The 16814-nt window shown below is 43.2% G+C and overlaps 1 protein-coding gene across 7 annotated transcripts in view; it reads left to right on the top strand.

Moving 5' to 3' along the window:
* The first annotated feature begins 599 nt into the window (after nucleotides 1-599).
* PIWIL3 (piwi like RNA-mediated gene silencing 3) overlaps nucleotides 600-16814 on the top strand; it is a 29620-nt gene continuing 13405 nt past the window's right edge. For 5 of the 7 annotated variants that reach the window (XM_055549834.1, XM_055549831.1, XM_055549828.1 and 2 more), the window contains exons 1-13: nucleotides 600-853; nucleotides 1467-1663; nucleotides 3928-4036; nucleotides 4454-4582; nucleotides 5237-5451; nucleotides 6235-6353; nucleotides 7075-7155; nucleotides 7995-8192; nucleotides 10165-10276; nucleotides 14275-14401; nucleotides 14622-14739; nucleotides 15225-15339; nucleotides 16415-16596. In XM_055549834.1, coding sequence (XP_055405809.1) covers nucleotides 1505-1663; nucleotides 3928-4036; nucleotides 4454-4582; nucleotides 5237-5451; nucleotides 6235-6353; nucleotides 7075-7155; nucleotides 7995-8192; nucleotides 10165-10276; nucleotides 14275-14401; nucleotides 14622-14739; nucleotides 15225-15339; nucleotides 16415-16596 — 1664 coding nt within the window. In that variant the 5' untranslated portion in view covers nucleotides 600-853; nucleotides 1467-1504. The remainder of the gene's footprint in view (nucleotides 854-1466; nucleotides 1664-3927; nucleotides 4037-4453; nucleotides 4583-5236; nucleotides 5452-6234; nucleotides 6354-7074; nucleotides 7156-7994; nucleotides 8193-10164; nucleotides 10277-14274; nucleotides 14402-14621; nucleotides 14740-15224; nucleotides 15340-16414; nucleotides 16597-16814) is intronic. The other 2 variants (XM_055549829.1, XM_055549830.1) reach the window with 2 other exon arrangements.

Genomic DNA, 16814 nt, shown 5'->3' with positions numbered 1-16814 from the left:
CCAGGAGATGATTAGGGAGGAGCCAACGTTAAGAGTCCAAAGACGGTCACAGCAGCTACAACTTAGCAACACTGGCAACAGCAGGGATTTAGTTCAAGTATTAAGTGCTAAGGGCTTCCCAGGTGGCTCAGTGGTAAAGAATCCACCTGCCAAGGAGGAGATGTGGGTTCAGTCCCTGGATTGGGGATATTCCCTTAAGAAGGAAAGGGCAACCCACTCCAGTATTCTTGCTTGGGAATCCCATGGACAGAGGATTGGGCTGTAACGGGCAGTCCATGGGGTTGGCACAGAAGAGTCAGACATGACTTAGCAGCCTAACAACAATTAAGTGCCAAAGACGTAAGTTTCTGGAGTTTCAAGTGCACCTCATTTGGTAAAGTAACCTGGCGGGTTAATCGGTGAATGGCTGAGAGGCAGGATCAGGTGGGCCCGAGGGCAGGCAGAGCAGCCCCGCAACCCCTCCCACCGACACTCAGAGCATCGCTCAACTTCGCCAGGTGCGACTCAGAGTCGGCTGCACTTGGGCCCGGATGGAGGCGGCGCCGGAAGAGGCGGGGCAGCAGGGTTGAAATTGAAATTGGGGTGGGCCCTGCTGGCGGGGGCGGTGAGGTACATCCCTCAAGGCAGCCGGGCTTGTCCTCTCTCCAGTCCCACCTCTGCTTGGTGACTGCTTTGGGGGCGCAGGACTGTGTCCTGAGGAGGGATAACTCTTTTGAAAAGGAGGTCTGCACCTCTAACCCCGCAGAAATTGGTGTTCACACACCGTGGGGCTAGAGGAGAGGGACCCGAGGGCACAGAACTGTGGGCGCATCACACACAGATCTTCCTAATCCCAGAGGAGGAAAGACAGAAGGTGAGCTGTGTGGGCCGAGTCCAGAGGACCAAGACCGGAGACGGGTGGAGTCGCAGTTTAAGGGTGTGTGGGTGTGTGTGTGTGTGTGTGTGTGTGGTAGCAGTTTGTGTATGTGTATGTTGTAGCAGTTTAAGGGTGTGTGTGTGTGTGGTAGCAGTTTAAGGGTGTGTGTGTGTATGTGTGGCAGTTTAAGGGTGTGTGTGTGTGTGTGTGTGTGTGTGTATGTGTGGCAGTAGTTTAAGGGTACGTGTGTGTTTGTGAGTGTGTTAAAGTCTAGGGGACATTGGGCTCCTCAGTGTGCTGTGGGGATGCCTCATAGGTAAGATCTCAGGACACACCTGAGTAATCCCAGCAAGCACTTTGACCATAGTGTCTTGTGAATCCACGTGAGGGAAAAAATCACAATCAACTATCTTCTTAAACTCCAATGAATATCTTCCCAGGTCCCCTGTCTTTTATTACGGGACACTCCTCTGACTAATTTAGCAGCAGTCCCTTTTGTTGGTGTGGTTGGCAATCATGTGTAGTTAGTAACCTGATGCTTACAGTTAAAAAAAAAAAAAAATTCCCAGGCAACAGTGCAGAGATGTCTAACATGACTGTGTTCTTTAAGGGCCTCTCCCCTTCAGGGCCATCGGCTTCAGGACAGCAATGACCGGCAGGGCCAGAGTTCATGCCCGAGGCAGAAGGCGGGATACACCACCCTCAGAGCCTGCTCAGCCCGAGGCGGCGAGGGGACACCCAATGCCTCCAGTGCCCAGGACAGACCCACCGCTGAGCTTCGCTGACTTAGTGAGACGCGGCACAGTGGTGAGCTCCCTCACATTGTTCCCTTTATGCAAAAGATGCTGCCTTTCCAGAAAAGAGGGAGATTGGTGGCTCAGCCGTACAGCTCCTCTCCTGCTATGGAGTTCGCTCCTGCTGAGAGAGAGCAGACAGAAACTCATGAGAAAAGTCGGACTCTATGGCTGGGCTGCCCGTGTGGGTAGGCTTTGTCTCCACTGCTTGCTTCCCTTTCTCATGTGTATCTTCACAGGTGCACACAGGCTTTCTTCCAACCCTGAGTGGATGGAAAGGCACCCAGATCCCTTGGCCTCAGCCAGTGACTCCTCTTTGGGGAGTGACCTCAATGCAGGCGATTTTATTCAAGCGTATGAACAGACTGAGTTGGGCAGAATTTCCCGTTTTGTTTAAAACTTGGTATCCCTGCTGTTCCAAGGCATTTTGGTCTTCTCTTATCCCCTGTCCTCTTTGTGTGCTGAGGAGAGGCGGGGTGGGTCTGGCTTTTACAACCTCTGATTGATCCTGGTGCTGGCCCAGCAGTCCCATGACCCCAGCGGTCCCATTCTTTCTCCTCCAGGGCTGTTGATCCCCTGTCCTCTCCCCCTGCTGCCTGCTCTGTCCCTCCTCTGGCTCCTCCTCCGTCTTCATTTTCAGCCTCCAACATCAGCTTCTTTGTCACTAAGACAAATACAGCACCCAAGCAGAACTTCAGTGCTGTCTCCACTGAATGTTCGCATCCTGGCCTTGGCCCCTCACCGAGACCCCAGGGCACTGGCTCTGCTCCTGCCTGAGGTCCCTTAGCCAACTCTCCATCCCCTAAATCTCTCTCATCTCCTGAGTCCTAGGTCATTCCCATCTGCCTACAGCCGGCTGAGCTGACTCCCACCAACAACTATCCTGTCCTGGGTTCCGCTTTCCCCATAGTTAACTTTCTTTCTCTTCTCATCAAAGAAGTCTGGTGTCTACTCCGAACACCGGCCCTTATTTCCGTCTTGTCTCTCTGCTCAAGTCAGGGGTCTCCCCCATCCCTCTGCTGAGAAGGCTCTGGTCAGGCTTTCCTAGTATCCTCTGCTTTGTCACTTCTCCGGGTCAGTCCTCCGCAGTCGTGCCTATGGCTTATGCTTGGAACCGTCGAGCCCTCTTCTCTCCTTGGTCATCTCCTTCCTGTGTGGTGGGCCCGTCACTGCACACCCTTGGCTTTCTGCTGACTTCACTAGCTACTGCTATAAGCTTCCCTTGGCTGGGTCCTCCTCCTGTGCAGTTGAAATGCCCAGGACCTAATCCTTGGGCCTCTTCTCTGTGATCCGTGCGCTCACACCCTTGGTCATCCTATCCGTATCATGGCTGTAGGTGTGATCTGGTAAGTGGACAGGTTCCCATGTTTATATCTCCAGCCAGACCCTTCTCCTGCACAAAGGAACATCCCCGGGGATGTCTCACATTCTTGATTTGCCCTCCCAGACAATTCCTAACTACTTCACTTGGTGAAATCCCCTTCTTCCAGTTGTTGAGGCTGAAACCTTTGGATGTATCCTCTCTTGACCTCAAACCCTTCGCAGAAACCACCAGGAAGTACTGCCGTCCCCCCTGGACTTGTGAAAAAAAAAAAAAAAATCCAGTCTTTGATCATTTCTCACCCTCTCTCTATTACTACCCCCCCAGCGTCCCTGGCTGGACCCCACGAACGGCCTCCTAACTCATCTGGCTTTTGCCCTGGTCTCACCCTCAGTCTGTTCCCAGCATCGAACCAGATATCTTGGGTTCACGTTCAGCCCACACCCTGTAAAGGCTCCTGTCTCCTCAGAGTTGGAGGCAAATCCCTTTAGTTGGCCACCCTTCTGCTGCCCCTCTGAGTCCTCCTGCTTCTCCTTCCCCAGTTCGTCTCGCTCTTCCCTGAGCTTTTCTTCCTTAGGAGCTTTGCTCTTTCTTCCACCTGAGGTTTGTGTAGTTTGTTAGCTCGCAGCCTCCGAGTCTTTGTTGCAGGGTCAACTTCTCGCTGAGGCTCTGTCCCCCATGAGTCAAGGCAGCCAGCCTCCTTCACACCCCACCTTTCCAGGATTTTTCATACTTGGCTTCCTCCTACTTTTTTTCATTTCCCCAGCAATTATCATAGTCATGCTTTGTAAGTTAGTTGTTGATTTATTTTCTGTCACTGGAATATGAGTTTTTCAAGGAAGTTCCTTTGCTTTATGCCCTGATACATGCATTATGGCACATGGCAGGCATATGACAACTTTTGGATGATAGAGTAATGTTATCCATATGTTCAACTATCTCCCCAAAACATGCAGGCTCAGCAACCTCGTCAAATCCAGCCTAGACTCCAGTCATTGACAGGTGTTAGACACGTGGCTGAGGCTGGACCACCAGCAGGAGCAGAAGCGACGTCTCAGCCTTCAGGTAAAAAGAGGGAGGAAGAAAGATTCGGTGAAGGGCAGAGAATGTTTAGTACATGACAGGGTTAGTCGCTCAGTCGTGTCCGACTCTTGGTGATCCCATGGACTATAACCCACCAGGCTCCTCTCTCCATGGGATTCTCCAGGCAAGAATATTAGACCAGGTTGCCATTTCCTTCTCCAGGGAATCTTCCTGACCCAGGAATCAAACCTGGGTCTCCTGCATTGGCAGGTGGATTCTTTACCACTGCGCCACCAGGGAAGCCCTCTTTTCTGGTGACCCATTGCTAAGTAATGTTTGGTTCCTTTGCTATCTTTTCTACCTCAAAAAAATCTTAATAGCTGGGGTATAATATTGTCCTTTCTAGTTCCATTTCCCTTTTTGAGTAAATTAACAACTGTTATGCTTGTTTGTACATAGAAGAACTTCAACCGGCATCTGAATCACAGGGATCCTTGCTGAGGAAGAAGAGGGATGTTGGTAGAGATTATCGAGACTTTGTGGTAAATACTCGGCAGAATTTGGTCCACGTTAGAGAGTCGACAAAGGGTATGCTGGCCATTAACAATACAATTTTATGGAGTTGTTTAAGTGTCTATGATGCTTTTATACCATCATTTTAAGTGGAGGTACCCTCTCACCTTCTTACATTTTTATAATAACATTCACTTTTGCAGAAATTAAGACTTACTTTAGAGTCCTGGAGGTACTCATTTTCCTCTCTTCCTTTTATAGACACTAAGATAGAATGACCCAGTTCTTTGGTTGTGCTGAGACATACTGATTAATAAACTGCACCCCCCCCAAAAAAATAAACACTATTACATACAGTGGTTCCCCTCCCCCCAATCCGCAGCTTTTGGGACATTTGTGCTGCAGAGGTTTTCTTTTGATATTTCAAAAGAAATATAGAAATATACCTGTTAAATATAGAAATAAATCTGTTAAATACCTGTATTTAAATACCTCTGTTAAATACCTCTGTCCTTGAACTTCCTAAGTGTGGGCTTGCATATGGACTTACCTAAACTCATGTGAGGGATTCTGGATGCCAGGTGTATTATATAACTGCTTATGTCTATTGCTGACCACCTCCCTTGTTGGATCTAACTCTGGCTCTCAGTATCGTGGTGTCCAGATCGTCTGTTTGGGGTCTGATCAGCCAGACTATCTCATGACTGCCACGTGATTCCATTTTCCCAGGCACGCAAGGTAGCCCGGTAATGCTATTTTCGAATCATGTCCAGCTCAAGTCTTGCTCTCAGAGGCATTTATACAAGTACAACGTCATCTACACGCCAGACATAGAGGATGGAAGCAAACGGGAAGCTCTACTCTCTGAACATGAAAAGTTACTGGGAAACCGTTGTATATACGATGGAAACTCCTTGCTGTTACCTCACTCGCTAGGGGAAACGGTTAAGTAGTATTCTATGTCTTCCTACATTCTTCTACTACGTCTGTATTAGTATTCTACATTGTTCTTCTTTCCCATTTTTCACTCTAGAGTAGCCAAACTCGCACCATTCCTGCACAACAGTTTGTGGAGAAATCCTAAACACTCCTTGCCCACAGGACTTGTAACAAACCCACGTACCACGTTTAATTTTCACTGACACTCTCTAGTGTCTCATCTCACTGCCTAAACTGAATTTATTTGACATAAAGGTAAAATAAAACATTTACATTTTTTGATGGCACAGTATGTTTCAAATGCTGGTAATGAAGCTAAATAATGGGAACCCACTCCAGTATTCTTTCCTGGGAAACCCCATCGGCAGAGGAGCCCTCGAGGGTTAGGGTTTAGAGTCCATGGGGTCGCAAAAGAGTCAGATAAAACTGAGCAACTGAACAGCAACAACAGTTTTTAAAATTCCCTGTTCCCTCTTTTTTTTTTTTAAGCAAGAAAAAAAAACCATTAGGAGAAGAATTTACTGTTTTATCCTATAAACTTCTCTGGTAAAGGGTCAACTAATTCATAGGAACTTGCCTAAATGAAAGTTTTGACTTGAACATTTAATTCTGACTCTTCTCTTTGGTCTTGCCCATCCCACATTTTGCCTGCGTCTGCCTGTCTGTGGGAGAGACTGATCCTTGCGCTTGTGCTGTGCTGGGCAGCCAAGTGACAATTTGATCTGTCACACGGTGGAGCTTAGTTTCCTTGGAAGAACTAAAGGAATTTTTTTTTTTCTTCCTCTCAGAAAAAGGAAGTGGTCAGCAAGTTGAAAAATGAACCTGTGAAGATAACCTTCGAGCTCTCCAGAGAACTCCAGACCACGTCTCCGGACTGCCTCCGCTATTACAACATTCTCTTTAGAAAGTATGTATGCGTGTTTCCTTCGGATTCAGTTGACGCACACTACTCTGTGTCAGCGATGCTGCACCCAGCCAGTTGCTTCTAGCATTTTGAGCTCTTGACAAGTCCCACCTTCTGAGAGGGTGAAGGATCTTCTGAGATGAAATGACACTGCAGCTTTAACGAGGCATGTGCAAATGCCATGGGTTTCTTCAATATTCCACTTCCTGCCCACCTCTACTTTCCCTGTTGGGGACCTATCTAAAAGAAGTAATAGACATCAACTATGCATATCCCTGCTTATTTCTTTCTGGAGAAAATATACTTGTTTTCTGTTCTAGACTCACTATAATGAACAAATAGTAAAAATTAAATTAAAACTTGGAACACGTAGACTGCAAAAGATATTTCATTTCTAGGAATGAAGGACATGCTGATGGCCTTTCCATGTTATACTCTTTTATATTACGAAAGAGAAAATTTGAGGTTAAATTAACTTCAGGATTCACCTCAGTAATGTATTAATAATTTACTTGTTATTAATAGTCACTATCAGGCATTTTATGTTAGTATAAAGAAAACCACGGACAGGTCGTTTCCCTCTCTAATGCATCCTTATGTGTGTTAACAAAGGCTTACTGATACTTCACTTTCAACAAAAGCTACGCTTCCAATTCTTATGTGTGTTAACAAATTCTTACTAATATTCACTGCACTTTCAACAAAACCTATCTTCCATTTCTAGAATGTTGGAGAAGATGGATTTGAACCAAATTGGTCGCAACTATTACAATAAAAATAAGAAGACTGAGTTCAACGAGTATAGGTATGTATGAAGTGGTCTATGAAGTGCAAAGTTTCACATTCTGTAGACCTAATCATAGAAACTTTTGAGAAAGTTGCCCATCTGAACTGGTGTATGATTTCTAAGTGATCTTTTAAATACTATCCAATGACTGTGAACAACTAAGTTACAACTGAATTTATCATTTAAACTTAAAATTTTATTTACCCTAAAAATTCCTAGCATGATAAGCATTAACTTTTAAGATGGTCAGTTATTGTATAAACTTTAGGAAATCAATCATCTGAAACTTGGATAATTTCTCTGAAATTATAGTCAATCCAACACTTGCCTCTATGTGCATCTATTACTTATTGGTATATGTGTATATAATTTACATATTATATATCATATATATTCTCACATGAGTATGCTGCTGCTGCTGCTGCCAAGTCGCTTCAGTCGTGTCCGACTCTGTGCGACCCCATAGACGGCAGCTCACCAGGCTCTGCCGTCCCTGGGATTCTCCAGGCAAGAACACTGGAGTGGGTTGCCATTTCCTTCTCCAATGCATGAAAGTGAAAAGTGAAAGTGAAGTTGCTCAGCCGTGTCCAACTCTTCGCGACCCCATGGACCTATATATAATAGTTTAAGGCTGCAAGTTGTAATAAAAATGATTTAACAAAGATGTATTACTTCTAACTAGCACATCAGGTAAAAGTCTGTATTTGAAAGTCCTTCAAAAGATCAGTGATTATTAAAAAGAAGAGACTAAAACTGACAGCACCAGTGTGCATGTTAGACGGTGAGTTTAGGTCCCCTACCACTTGGCTTTATGTCCAGAGCTGGGATCTTGACACCCACACCTAACTTGTTTGCAGGTTGGAAATATGGCCTGGGTACGTTACTTCTATTCTTCCATATGAGATTGGTCTTACTCTCTGTGCTGATGTGAGCCATAAACTGCTCCGAATGGAAACTGCTTATGACTTAATATCACACACTCGTGAAAAAGCCAGAGGAGAAGATGCCAAAGAGAAAATTCTTAGAAAATTAGTTGGGTCATCTGTTCTTACAAAGTAAGTCTGCTTTTTGAAAACCTATGCAATCACTTATACTTTTTTTCATTAGAGATGTTCCTAGGATTTTAAAATGATTAAATGTTGACATTCAGAAGCAGAAATAGCATGATAATGGTAAGAATCATTAGATACTTTTTCTCACCGAGTTATACAGCATAGAAGTATGTAAGAATGTAAGAAGTCAATTGTAAACTCTGCAGTCCTTGTATGTGCCGTCCCTGTATGTCCTCCTGTTAATTCGGTCGTTGGCTCTGAATCCTTATTGCACATGAGGGTATGTATGCTTCTTCCAGATTTATTTTCCTTTCTCTTTGTCTATAGCTATTTTTAAAAATTTGTGCTCAATTATAATCTAGCAAATTTCCATTTGAAGGAAGTTTTTGTTTTTAATCTCCCTCTACACCAGAAATCTTAAGTTGATAAGAGGACATTTTGACTAAGTAAGTTTAAAACCAATCTGAAGAAGACCAGAGCTGGAAGACTCGCACTTCCTAATTTCAAACCTTATTATGAAGCTACAGTAATCAAGACAGTGTGATGCTGGTGTAAGGATAGACATAAAAGTCAGTGAAACAGAATAAGGAATCCATGCGTTTAACCCTCACTATTAAAGTCAGTTGACTTTTTGACAAGGGTATGGGGACAATTCAGTCAAGGAAAGAAGTCTTCTTTTCAACAGCTGTTGCTGGGGTAGCTGTATATTTACCTGCCTCTTCATCATAGGATATACAAAATTAATTCAAATTTACTAAAAAATTAACTCAAAATGGACCTAAATAAAAATTTTAAAAGAAAACATGAGTAAATTATTTGACTTTGAGTTATGCAAAAACCTTATTAGAAAAGTCACCAAAAGCACAAGTGATGCCAGAAAAAAACAAAAAACAAATTGGACTTAACCACATACAAAATGTTCTTAAAGAACACTGTCATAAAGGTGAACAAACAGCTGGCAGAATGGGGGAAATATCTGCAAATCTCATGTAGTAAACAATCCGTGTCTAGAAGCATAAAGAATATTTACAACTCAATATTGAAAGAAACTTGACTTTAAAATGAGCAAAGAGTCTGAATAGACATTTCTCCACCTAGAATATACAAATGGCCAATAATCACATGAAAAGATGCTCAACATCATTAGCTATCAGGGAAATGCAAATTCAAACCACAATGAAATGCTACTTCCTATCTAACTGGGTTAGCTAAAATTGAAAAAGGAAAATGTTAAAAAAGTGTTGGCAAGGATGTGGAAGAATTGGAACCAACCATCATACACTTGCTGAAGAGCCCGTCATTTCCTCAGTGTGTTAAATATAGCATTACCATATGACCCAGCAATTCTACTCCTAGAGTAGAAATAAAACCATGTCCACCAAAATTGGTATATGAATATCTACAACACCACTATCCACAACAGATTGAGTGGAAACAACACAAATGTTCATCACCTGGTAAATGGATAAACACAAGTGTGGTATGTCTATACAAAGGTATATTATTTGTCAGTAAAAAGGAAGGAAGTAGCAATACATGCTGCAGTGTGACTGAACCCTGAAGAAACCCAGTCAGGGTTTCTCATATAATTCAATTTATATGAAATGCGATGAGTAGGCCAACACGTAGGGGCAGGAGGTAAACTCATAGTGGTTTAAGGTCTGGGTGGAAAAAGGGGGTGACTTAGAGTTAAGTATAACTTATAGTAAAGTATAGTTAAGCTCATAGTTAAGGTGTTCCTTCTTTGGTTGATGAAAATATTCTAAATGTATCTAAAATGGATGCATGACTCTGTGAATATACTAAACACCACTAGATTTCACACTTACATGGGTGAATTGCATGTTATATGAATTAATCTTAACAAAGCTGATATATCCTACAATTAGAGTAGGATTTTAAACCACTTCCTTTTTATATGGCTCCATGCACTAAAGTCAGGAATAATACCATATATTCCATGATTATTCTGCAGGTATAACAACAGAACCTACAGAGTGGATGATATTATTTGGGAGATGTCTCCCAGCTCTACATTTACCAAATCAGATGGCAGTGAAATCTCCTTTGTGGACTACTACAAGGAGGTATGAAATTTTCTTTAAACACATTCATCTTAAAAAATTTTCCTGTTACATAGTTAAGTGTAAGTCTCAAGTCTTATTTAGATGTACTGCTACTGCTGCTGCTAAGTCACTTCAGTCGTGTCCGACTCTGTGTGACCCCATAGACGGCAGCCCACCAGGCTCCCCCGACCCTGGGATTCTCCAGGCAATAACACTGGAGTGGGTTGCCATTTCCTTCTCCAATGCATGAAAGTGAAAAGTGAAAGTGAAGTCGCTCAGTTGTGTCTGACCCTCAGTGACCCCATGGACTACAGCCTACCAGGCTCCTCCGTCCATGGGATTTTCCAGGCAGGAGTACTGGAGTGGGGTGCCATTGCCTTCTCCAATTTAGATGTACATATGTATATATTTGTGTATATGCTCCCTTTGGGTCTTTGTAGCTTGGCTTATAGCAATTATCCATGTATTCCAGTGCCTTGTCTATAGGGTAAAGTCACATAATTAGAATGGCTCCAAGATGGCCCTCCCGGTCAGTTTTAGATGTGGCTGTGGTGGTTTTAAATACGTAGATGAGCTGTTAGGTAGAAAATAAAATATGGTAGAACTTCAGAAATGAGAACGTTATGGAGGAGCTTCAGCCCTACACAACTTGGTTCAAAAAGAATGACCAACTGCAATCTGAAACGATTATCTGCCTGTTATGTGTTAAATCTCTTAATTCATGGATTCCTCTATTTTTAATTTAAGTGCTCACAAAGACATAAACTGAGGCCAGTTGGTGAGGTTGGTTTTCTAGTTTTGGCTCGTAAAAGAAAGATAATTAAAGGCATGGTAGATATATGTGACAAATGGAAAGAATTTATAAATGGATGATTTTTTAAAAGTTATAAATTGACACTTAAAGAGCCTGTATTATACTGGGACCCAAAGCTACTTGGAATTTGTAAGTACATAGCCCTCTGACATCCCTTCAAGGGGTGGTTATTATGACATCTTCATTTGTGTTTCACACTTATTGCTTGTTCATTTCGATCCCTAAAGCATTTAGTGAATGCCTATTATATATCTTGAGTATACATTAGTAAGACAATTGAGTTCTCAGCTCTCAAAGGACTTGCATTCTCATGGTAGACAGAGAGGTGATGAAAGAAGAAAACTATTCTAATAGTTACAAGGGATATGGAGACAATTAAAATTGGGTGGTATTGTGGAGAGTGTCTGGTGGCTACTTGGTTTGCATATTCTTCAAAAGCTCCTCGGAGAAGCTGATACCTAATGTCAGCAAGGAGCAAGCTGGGTGTGGATGAAGGAAAAGAGATGGTATAAAGACACTATTTTCAGGATGGGCATGGTGTATCCAGAGCCCAAACAAGGGTGGAGTGTTCTCGAGAGAAACTGGATGTTATCGTCCAGTCAACTTATGCAGATATTTGTAAGATGTCTCGTCTAATGTACAGAGAATGGGCTGCTGCTGCTGTTGCTGCTGCTAAGTCGCTTCAGTCGTGTCCGACTCTGTGTGACCCCATAGATGGCAGCCCACTAGGCTCCCCTGTCCCTGGGATTCTCAAGGCAAGAACACTGGAGTGGGTTGCCATTTCCTTCTCCAATGCATGAAAGTGAAAAGTCAAAGTGAAGTCGCTCAGTTGTGTCCAACTCTTCGCGACCCCATGGACTGCAGCCTACCAGGCTCCAGGCTCCTCTGTCCATGGGATTTTCCAGGCAGGAGTACTGGAGTGGGGTGCCATTGCCTTCTCCAAGAGAATGGGCTGCATGGGGGTAAAAATGGAGGAAGGGAAGCCCGTGAGAAGGTTATTAAGTCAGTTAACTTAAAATGGTGCTTGGTCTGGAGTTTGGTGGGAGAAGTATGGAGAGGACATAGTGAAGGCTTGGATGTGATAAGCGGTGGAAAGGGATGACCAAAACGTAACCCTTTGGGCTTTATCTGAGGAAGTGAGTGGAGGGTGGCGTTATTGACTGAAATGGGGGACTCTGTGGGAGGAGCTGGTTTGGGGACTGTTCTGGGATAAGACAGGCACTGATGGAGTTGCAAACTGAAATATCAGTGAGTTCATTTTAAAAGGTTTGCTTCTGGCTTGAATACTTCTGGCTCTTAAAGGCTTGGAGATCCCATCTGTTACCACTTTGTGGCTCTACCATCTTAACAAGTGGACTCCAAGGTTTGGATGTTAGAAGAGAGCTAGAAGCAGCTTACTGGCTCTTAGGTCCCTTAGGCTGAAAGTTGTAGGCTGACGCGCGCTACTTCCAGTCATACTTGTGAAAATTCAGTCCTATAGCCTGAACCTAACTCAGTGAACAGTTCTCTTCCACGCACAGATGTGGTGAGCTCAATATCATTTCTCTGTCAAAGTGGGCAAGTTAAAGCATGCTCTCTGGGCCTGTCGAGGAGTCTGGAGTCACAGGGTGTACAGCCTGGAGTTTTCATTTTGGAAACAAGCTCCTTTTGAAGTTCCCAGAAGCTTAAACGCCAGTGAGTGAAAGTGAAAGTCGCTCGGTTGTGTCCGACTCTTTGCAACCCCATGGACTATACAGTCTATGGAATTCTCCAGGCCAGAATACTGGAGTGGGTAGCCTTTCCCTTCTCCAGGGGATCTTCCCAATGCAGGGATCAAACCCAGGTCTCCTGCACTGCAGGCAGATTCTGTACCAGCTGAGCCACAAAGGAAGCCCAAGAACACTGGAGTGGGTAGCCTATGCCTTCTCCAGCGGATCTTCCCGACCCAGGAATCGAACTGGGGTCTCCTGCATTGCAGGCAGATGCTTTACCAACTGAGCTACCAAGGAAGCCTTTAAATGCCAGATGATACCACAATTCATGTGGCTAACTTATTACTGATGAGGACCTTGCTAACAAGCAGCTTAAGAACAAAATCTATGAAGAACCTCCACTTTGGGTTGGGAGTACAGGCACCCTGTTGTACAAGAATTTTCTGCCTTCAGGATAGGAACTTCTGTATGTGATGTCTTAGAAGACGCCTTTCCTTACTGGCCATGAAATTAAAAGATGCTTACTCCTTGGAAGGAAAGTTATGACCTACCTAGATAGCATATTCAAAAGCAGAGACATTACTTTGCCAACAAAGGTCTGTCTAGTCAAGGGTATGATTTTTCCAGTGGTCACGTATGGATGTGAGAGTTGGACTGTGAAGAAAGCTGAGTGCTGAAGAATTTATGCTTTTGAACTGTGGAGTTGGAGAAGACTCTTGAGAGTCCCTTGGACTGCAAGGAGATCCAACCAGTCCATTCTAAAGAAGATCAGCCCTGGGTGTTCATTGGAAGGACTGATGCTGAAGCTGAAACTCCAGTACTTTGGCCACCTCATGCGAAGAGTTGACTCATTGGAAAAGACTCTGATGCTGGGAGGGATTGGGGGCAGGAGGAGAAGCGGATGACAGAGGATGAGATGGCTGGATGGCATCTCTGACTCGATGGACTTGAGTTTGAGTGAACTCCGGGAGCTGGTGATGGACAAGGAGGCCTGGCGTGTTGCGATTCATGGGGTCGCAAAGAGTCGGGCACAACTGAGCTACTGAACTGAACTGAACTTCCTTACTGGAAGCAGGGCTAAGGATTTAGGGCAAATAAACAAAGAGGAATGCTGGGAATAGATGTATAACTGCCACTCTAAAAAGTGGCCAGGGCTTTTTTGTTCCCTGTTAGTAACAGGGATCCTCTTGAAAGTTCTCAGTGTGTTTTAGAAAGTTTCAAGGCATGACTGTGGTGAGAAATACATACTCCGAGAGCCTCTCACCAAAAAGGGTAGCACGATGATTCCATTGTTTGGTGGGTGTCCTGCTCTCCTTGGCCATCAGTGATCCCTGGGACATCAAATCAAAAGAACATTTAGAATATTTTTGGTGCTTTCTTGAACTTGGGGAAACTGTATCACTACACCTCTGGGCCTCCAATTGTGACCTGAAAATATACCTTTGCACCTATTTACGTGACATTACTGAGGTTCTGCTAACGGTCATGCCAGTGTTCGTTCTTCTGTTCAACAGCGATATGGTACAGTGGTCACTACCTTAAATCAACCACTTTTGATCACCAAAGGCAAATGGAAAAAGAGCCGACAGGACACACCTCATCAGCCTATCATGCTGGTTCCTGAGCTGTGCCACCTGACAGGTACTGCGGATTTATCCCATCTTCATAAAAGACACCCTTTCTTTAAAGTCACCAATATTACTTTACAGCCTTTTTCATAAGATTCCACATGACCCAGACCTGTGTTCTCTCTGATTTCCTCCTCCTCCCGGACACAATAGTTAAGTCTGCTCTAATACAAATCTATTCTTGCTTGTTCAGCATGTTATCATTCAGATTTTTTTTTTTTTTTTTAAAAAAGGCTTAACGGATGACATGCGTAAAGACTACAGAATGATGAGAGATTTGTCCACCCACACGAGGATGGATCCTGATAAAAGGCAGCATAAACTGCTCACATTTATGGATGCTTTAAGAAAGTAAGTGCTTGGGAATTCCATGGTGATCCAGTGGTTAGGACTCTGCTTTCACTGCTGAGGACACAGGTTCAACCCCTGGTTGGAGAACTAAGATCCCACAAGCCGTGTGGAGTAAGCGCTACTTTTCTGTGTGGGAGTATGAAGTAAAGACCTGTGTGGATCACTTGGCATCTCAGATTTCTTCAATTAAACAGTGATGATTGGGAAGAAAATTATATTTGGGAGGAGACGGGGGAGGGAAGGGCAACTATTTTTTTCTGTCATTGCGAGGGTAAGACTGAAATAGATTCTAAGTGCCCGCACAAATGTGAGAACAAAGACAAGACTGTTGCAGAGTTTAGGGAGTTTATTGGTAGCATCTTGACACAAAAGACAAGCAATGAGGATCTTTAGATGAGAGCAATACTGACTTGTGTTTTGCAAATGGATAATTGTCTTTGCTTATTTTCTTGGGTTTGGTCATATGGCAATGTCTTTTTTTTCAGAAATAATACTGTGCAGAAGGAGCTTCGAGATTGGAATTTGGAACTCGAGGAGGGGTTTTTGTCCTTTTCTGGAAGAACTCTGCAAGATGTAAGAATTCACCAAGGAAGAAGGATGGTAAGAGCTTCATAATTGTCATGTCAGAGTTGGGTCAAATTACTAACAACCCAAAGAGGGACTAACTTGGTCGTGTCAATAACTCTTTCCAGACTACCTGTCCTTTCTCTATGAGAGGACAAGTCAGCATTCAATAAAAATGCATGTAACATGCTTGGCATATAGTAAACTCATATGTGTTATATATTATATCTTTGTTATTAATAGTATTGTGTACATTCTCTCATGGCAAAATAATCTACCAAATGTATCCTTAGAGAGTCACAATATCCTTAAAAGTCAAATATCTAAAATCAAAATAACCCAGAATTGCTCATGGTAAAACTCCAGTGTTACTAACCTATATCTTGAAAAATAGCTAATACATTAGATCAGCTGCTGAAGTCTACAATGGACAAAGATTTCCTTGAGATTGCTTTTTTAAGTCAATGTTTAATACTCCCAGTATTCTCATCTCAGTTGTTTGTGATTTCATAGATCCATACACTTAAAAAATTTTTATTTGGCTGTACTGGATCTTAGCTGCAGCATGAAAAATCTAGCTCCCTGACCTGGAATCGAACCTGAGCCCCTGGCATTGGGAGCAGAGAGTCTTAACCATTGGACCACCAGGGAAGTCCCAATCCATGCAGTTTGAATATTTTCTCATGCAGTCTGGTGTTACCTGTTCTTATCCTTCAGCATTTTGAATAAACATCATAATGGCAGCAGAAAGCAAGTGGCTTGTTGATTTCTTGATTTTAATGGACGTTTTTTAGAATATAAGGTTTTGGAGCTTTCAAGGATCAACTAATGAATGAGAATTTCGCGTTTAAAACTTGAACTCTGTCCAAGTTCTTATAACTCTGTCTTGTGGGGATGCGGGAAGCAGGGCGGGGGGCAATTACGTTTTTAGCAAACATGTTTGAAAGCATGTCAGATTTTATATTAGTTATAATAAACTTATCATGACTGAAGTTTAAAATGATAATGTTTCATAGGAAATATCACAGCATTTACAATGGAAAGGATCTTAGATGATGTCAGTTTTTCTTTTTTAATGAATTTTATACCATGGCTTGGAATTCTCTTCCAGTTTGACAACCATAAATCAGACTGGTCAAAAAACACAAGGGAGGCACCATTACTTAGAGCAATGTCACTGGATCATTGGCTAATAGTCTATACTAAGGGAAATTATGGAACAGCCCTGACCTTGCAGCAGAATCTACAGAAAGTGACACCCAAAATGGGCATAACTGTTAGAAATGCAAAACTGTAAGTAGAGCAGAAATTATTTATGATTTCAAAACTGGTTGCTGGCAATCTGAAAGTGGAAAGACTTCTGAAACTGTAGGACTCTGACTGGTTATCCAAACTCTAAAATGTATGTGAACAAAAAAGTAAAGTCTGCTCCAGCCTGCATGTATTAAATCAGACTCTTGGGATCTGTAGATTTCTGGCTATTGGGCTTCATCTTGAAGACATGAGAATTA

This window comes from Bubalus kerabau, chromosome 16 (genome assembly GCF_029407905.1).
Source record: "Bubalus kerabau isolate K-KA32 ecotype Philippines breed swamp buffalo chromosome 16, PCC_UOA_SB_1v2, whole genome shotgun sequence".
Lineage (NCBI taxonomy): Eukaryota > Metazoa > Chordata > Mammalia > Artiodactyla > Bovidae > Bubalus > Bubalus kerabau.
This window is presented reverse-complemented; position numbering and strand designations above follow the sequence as displayed.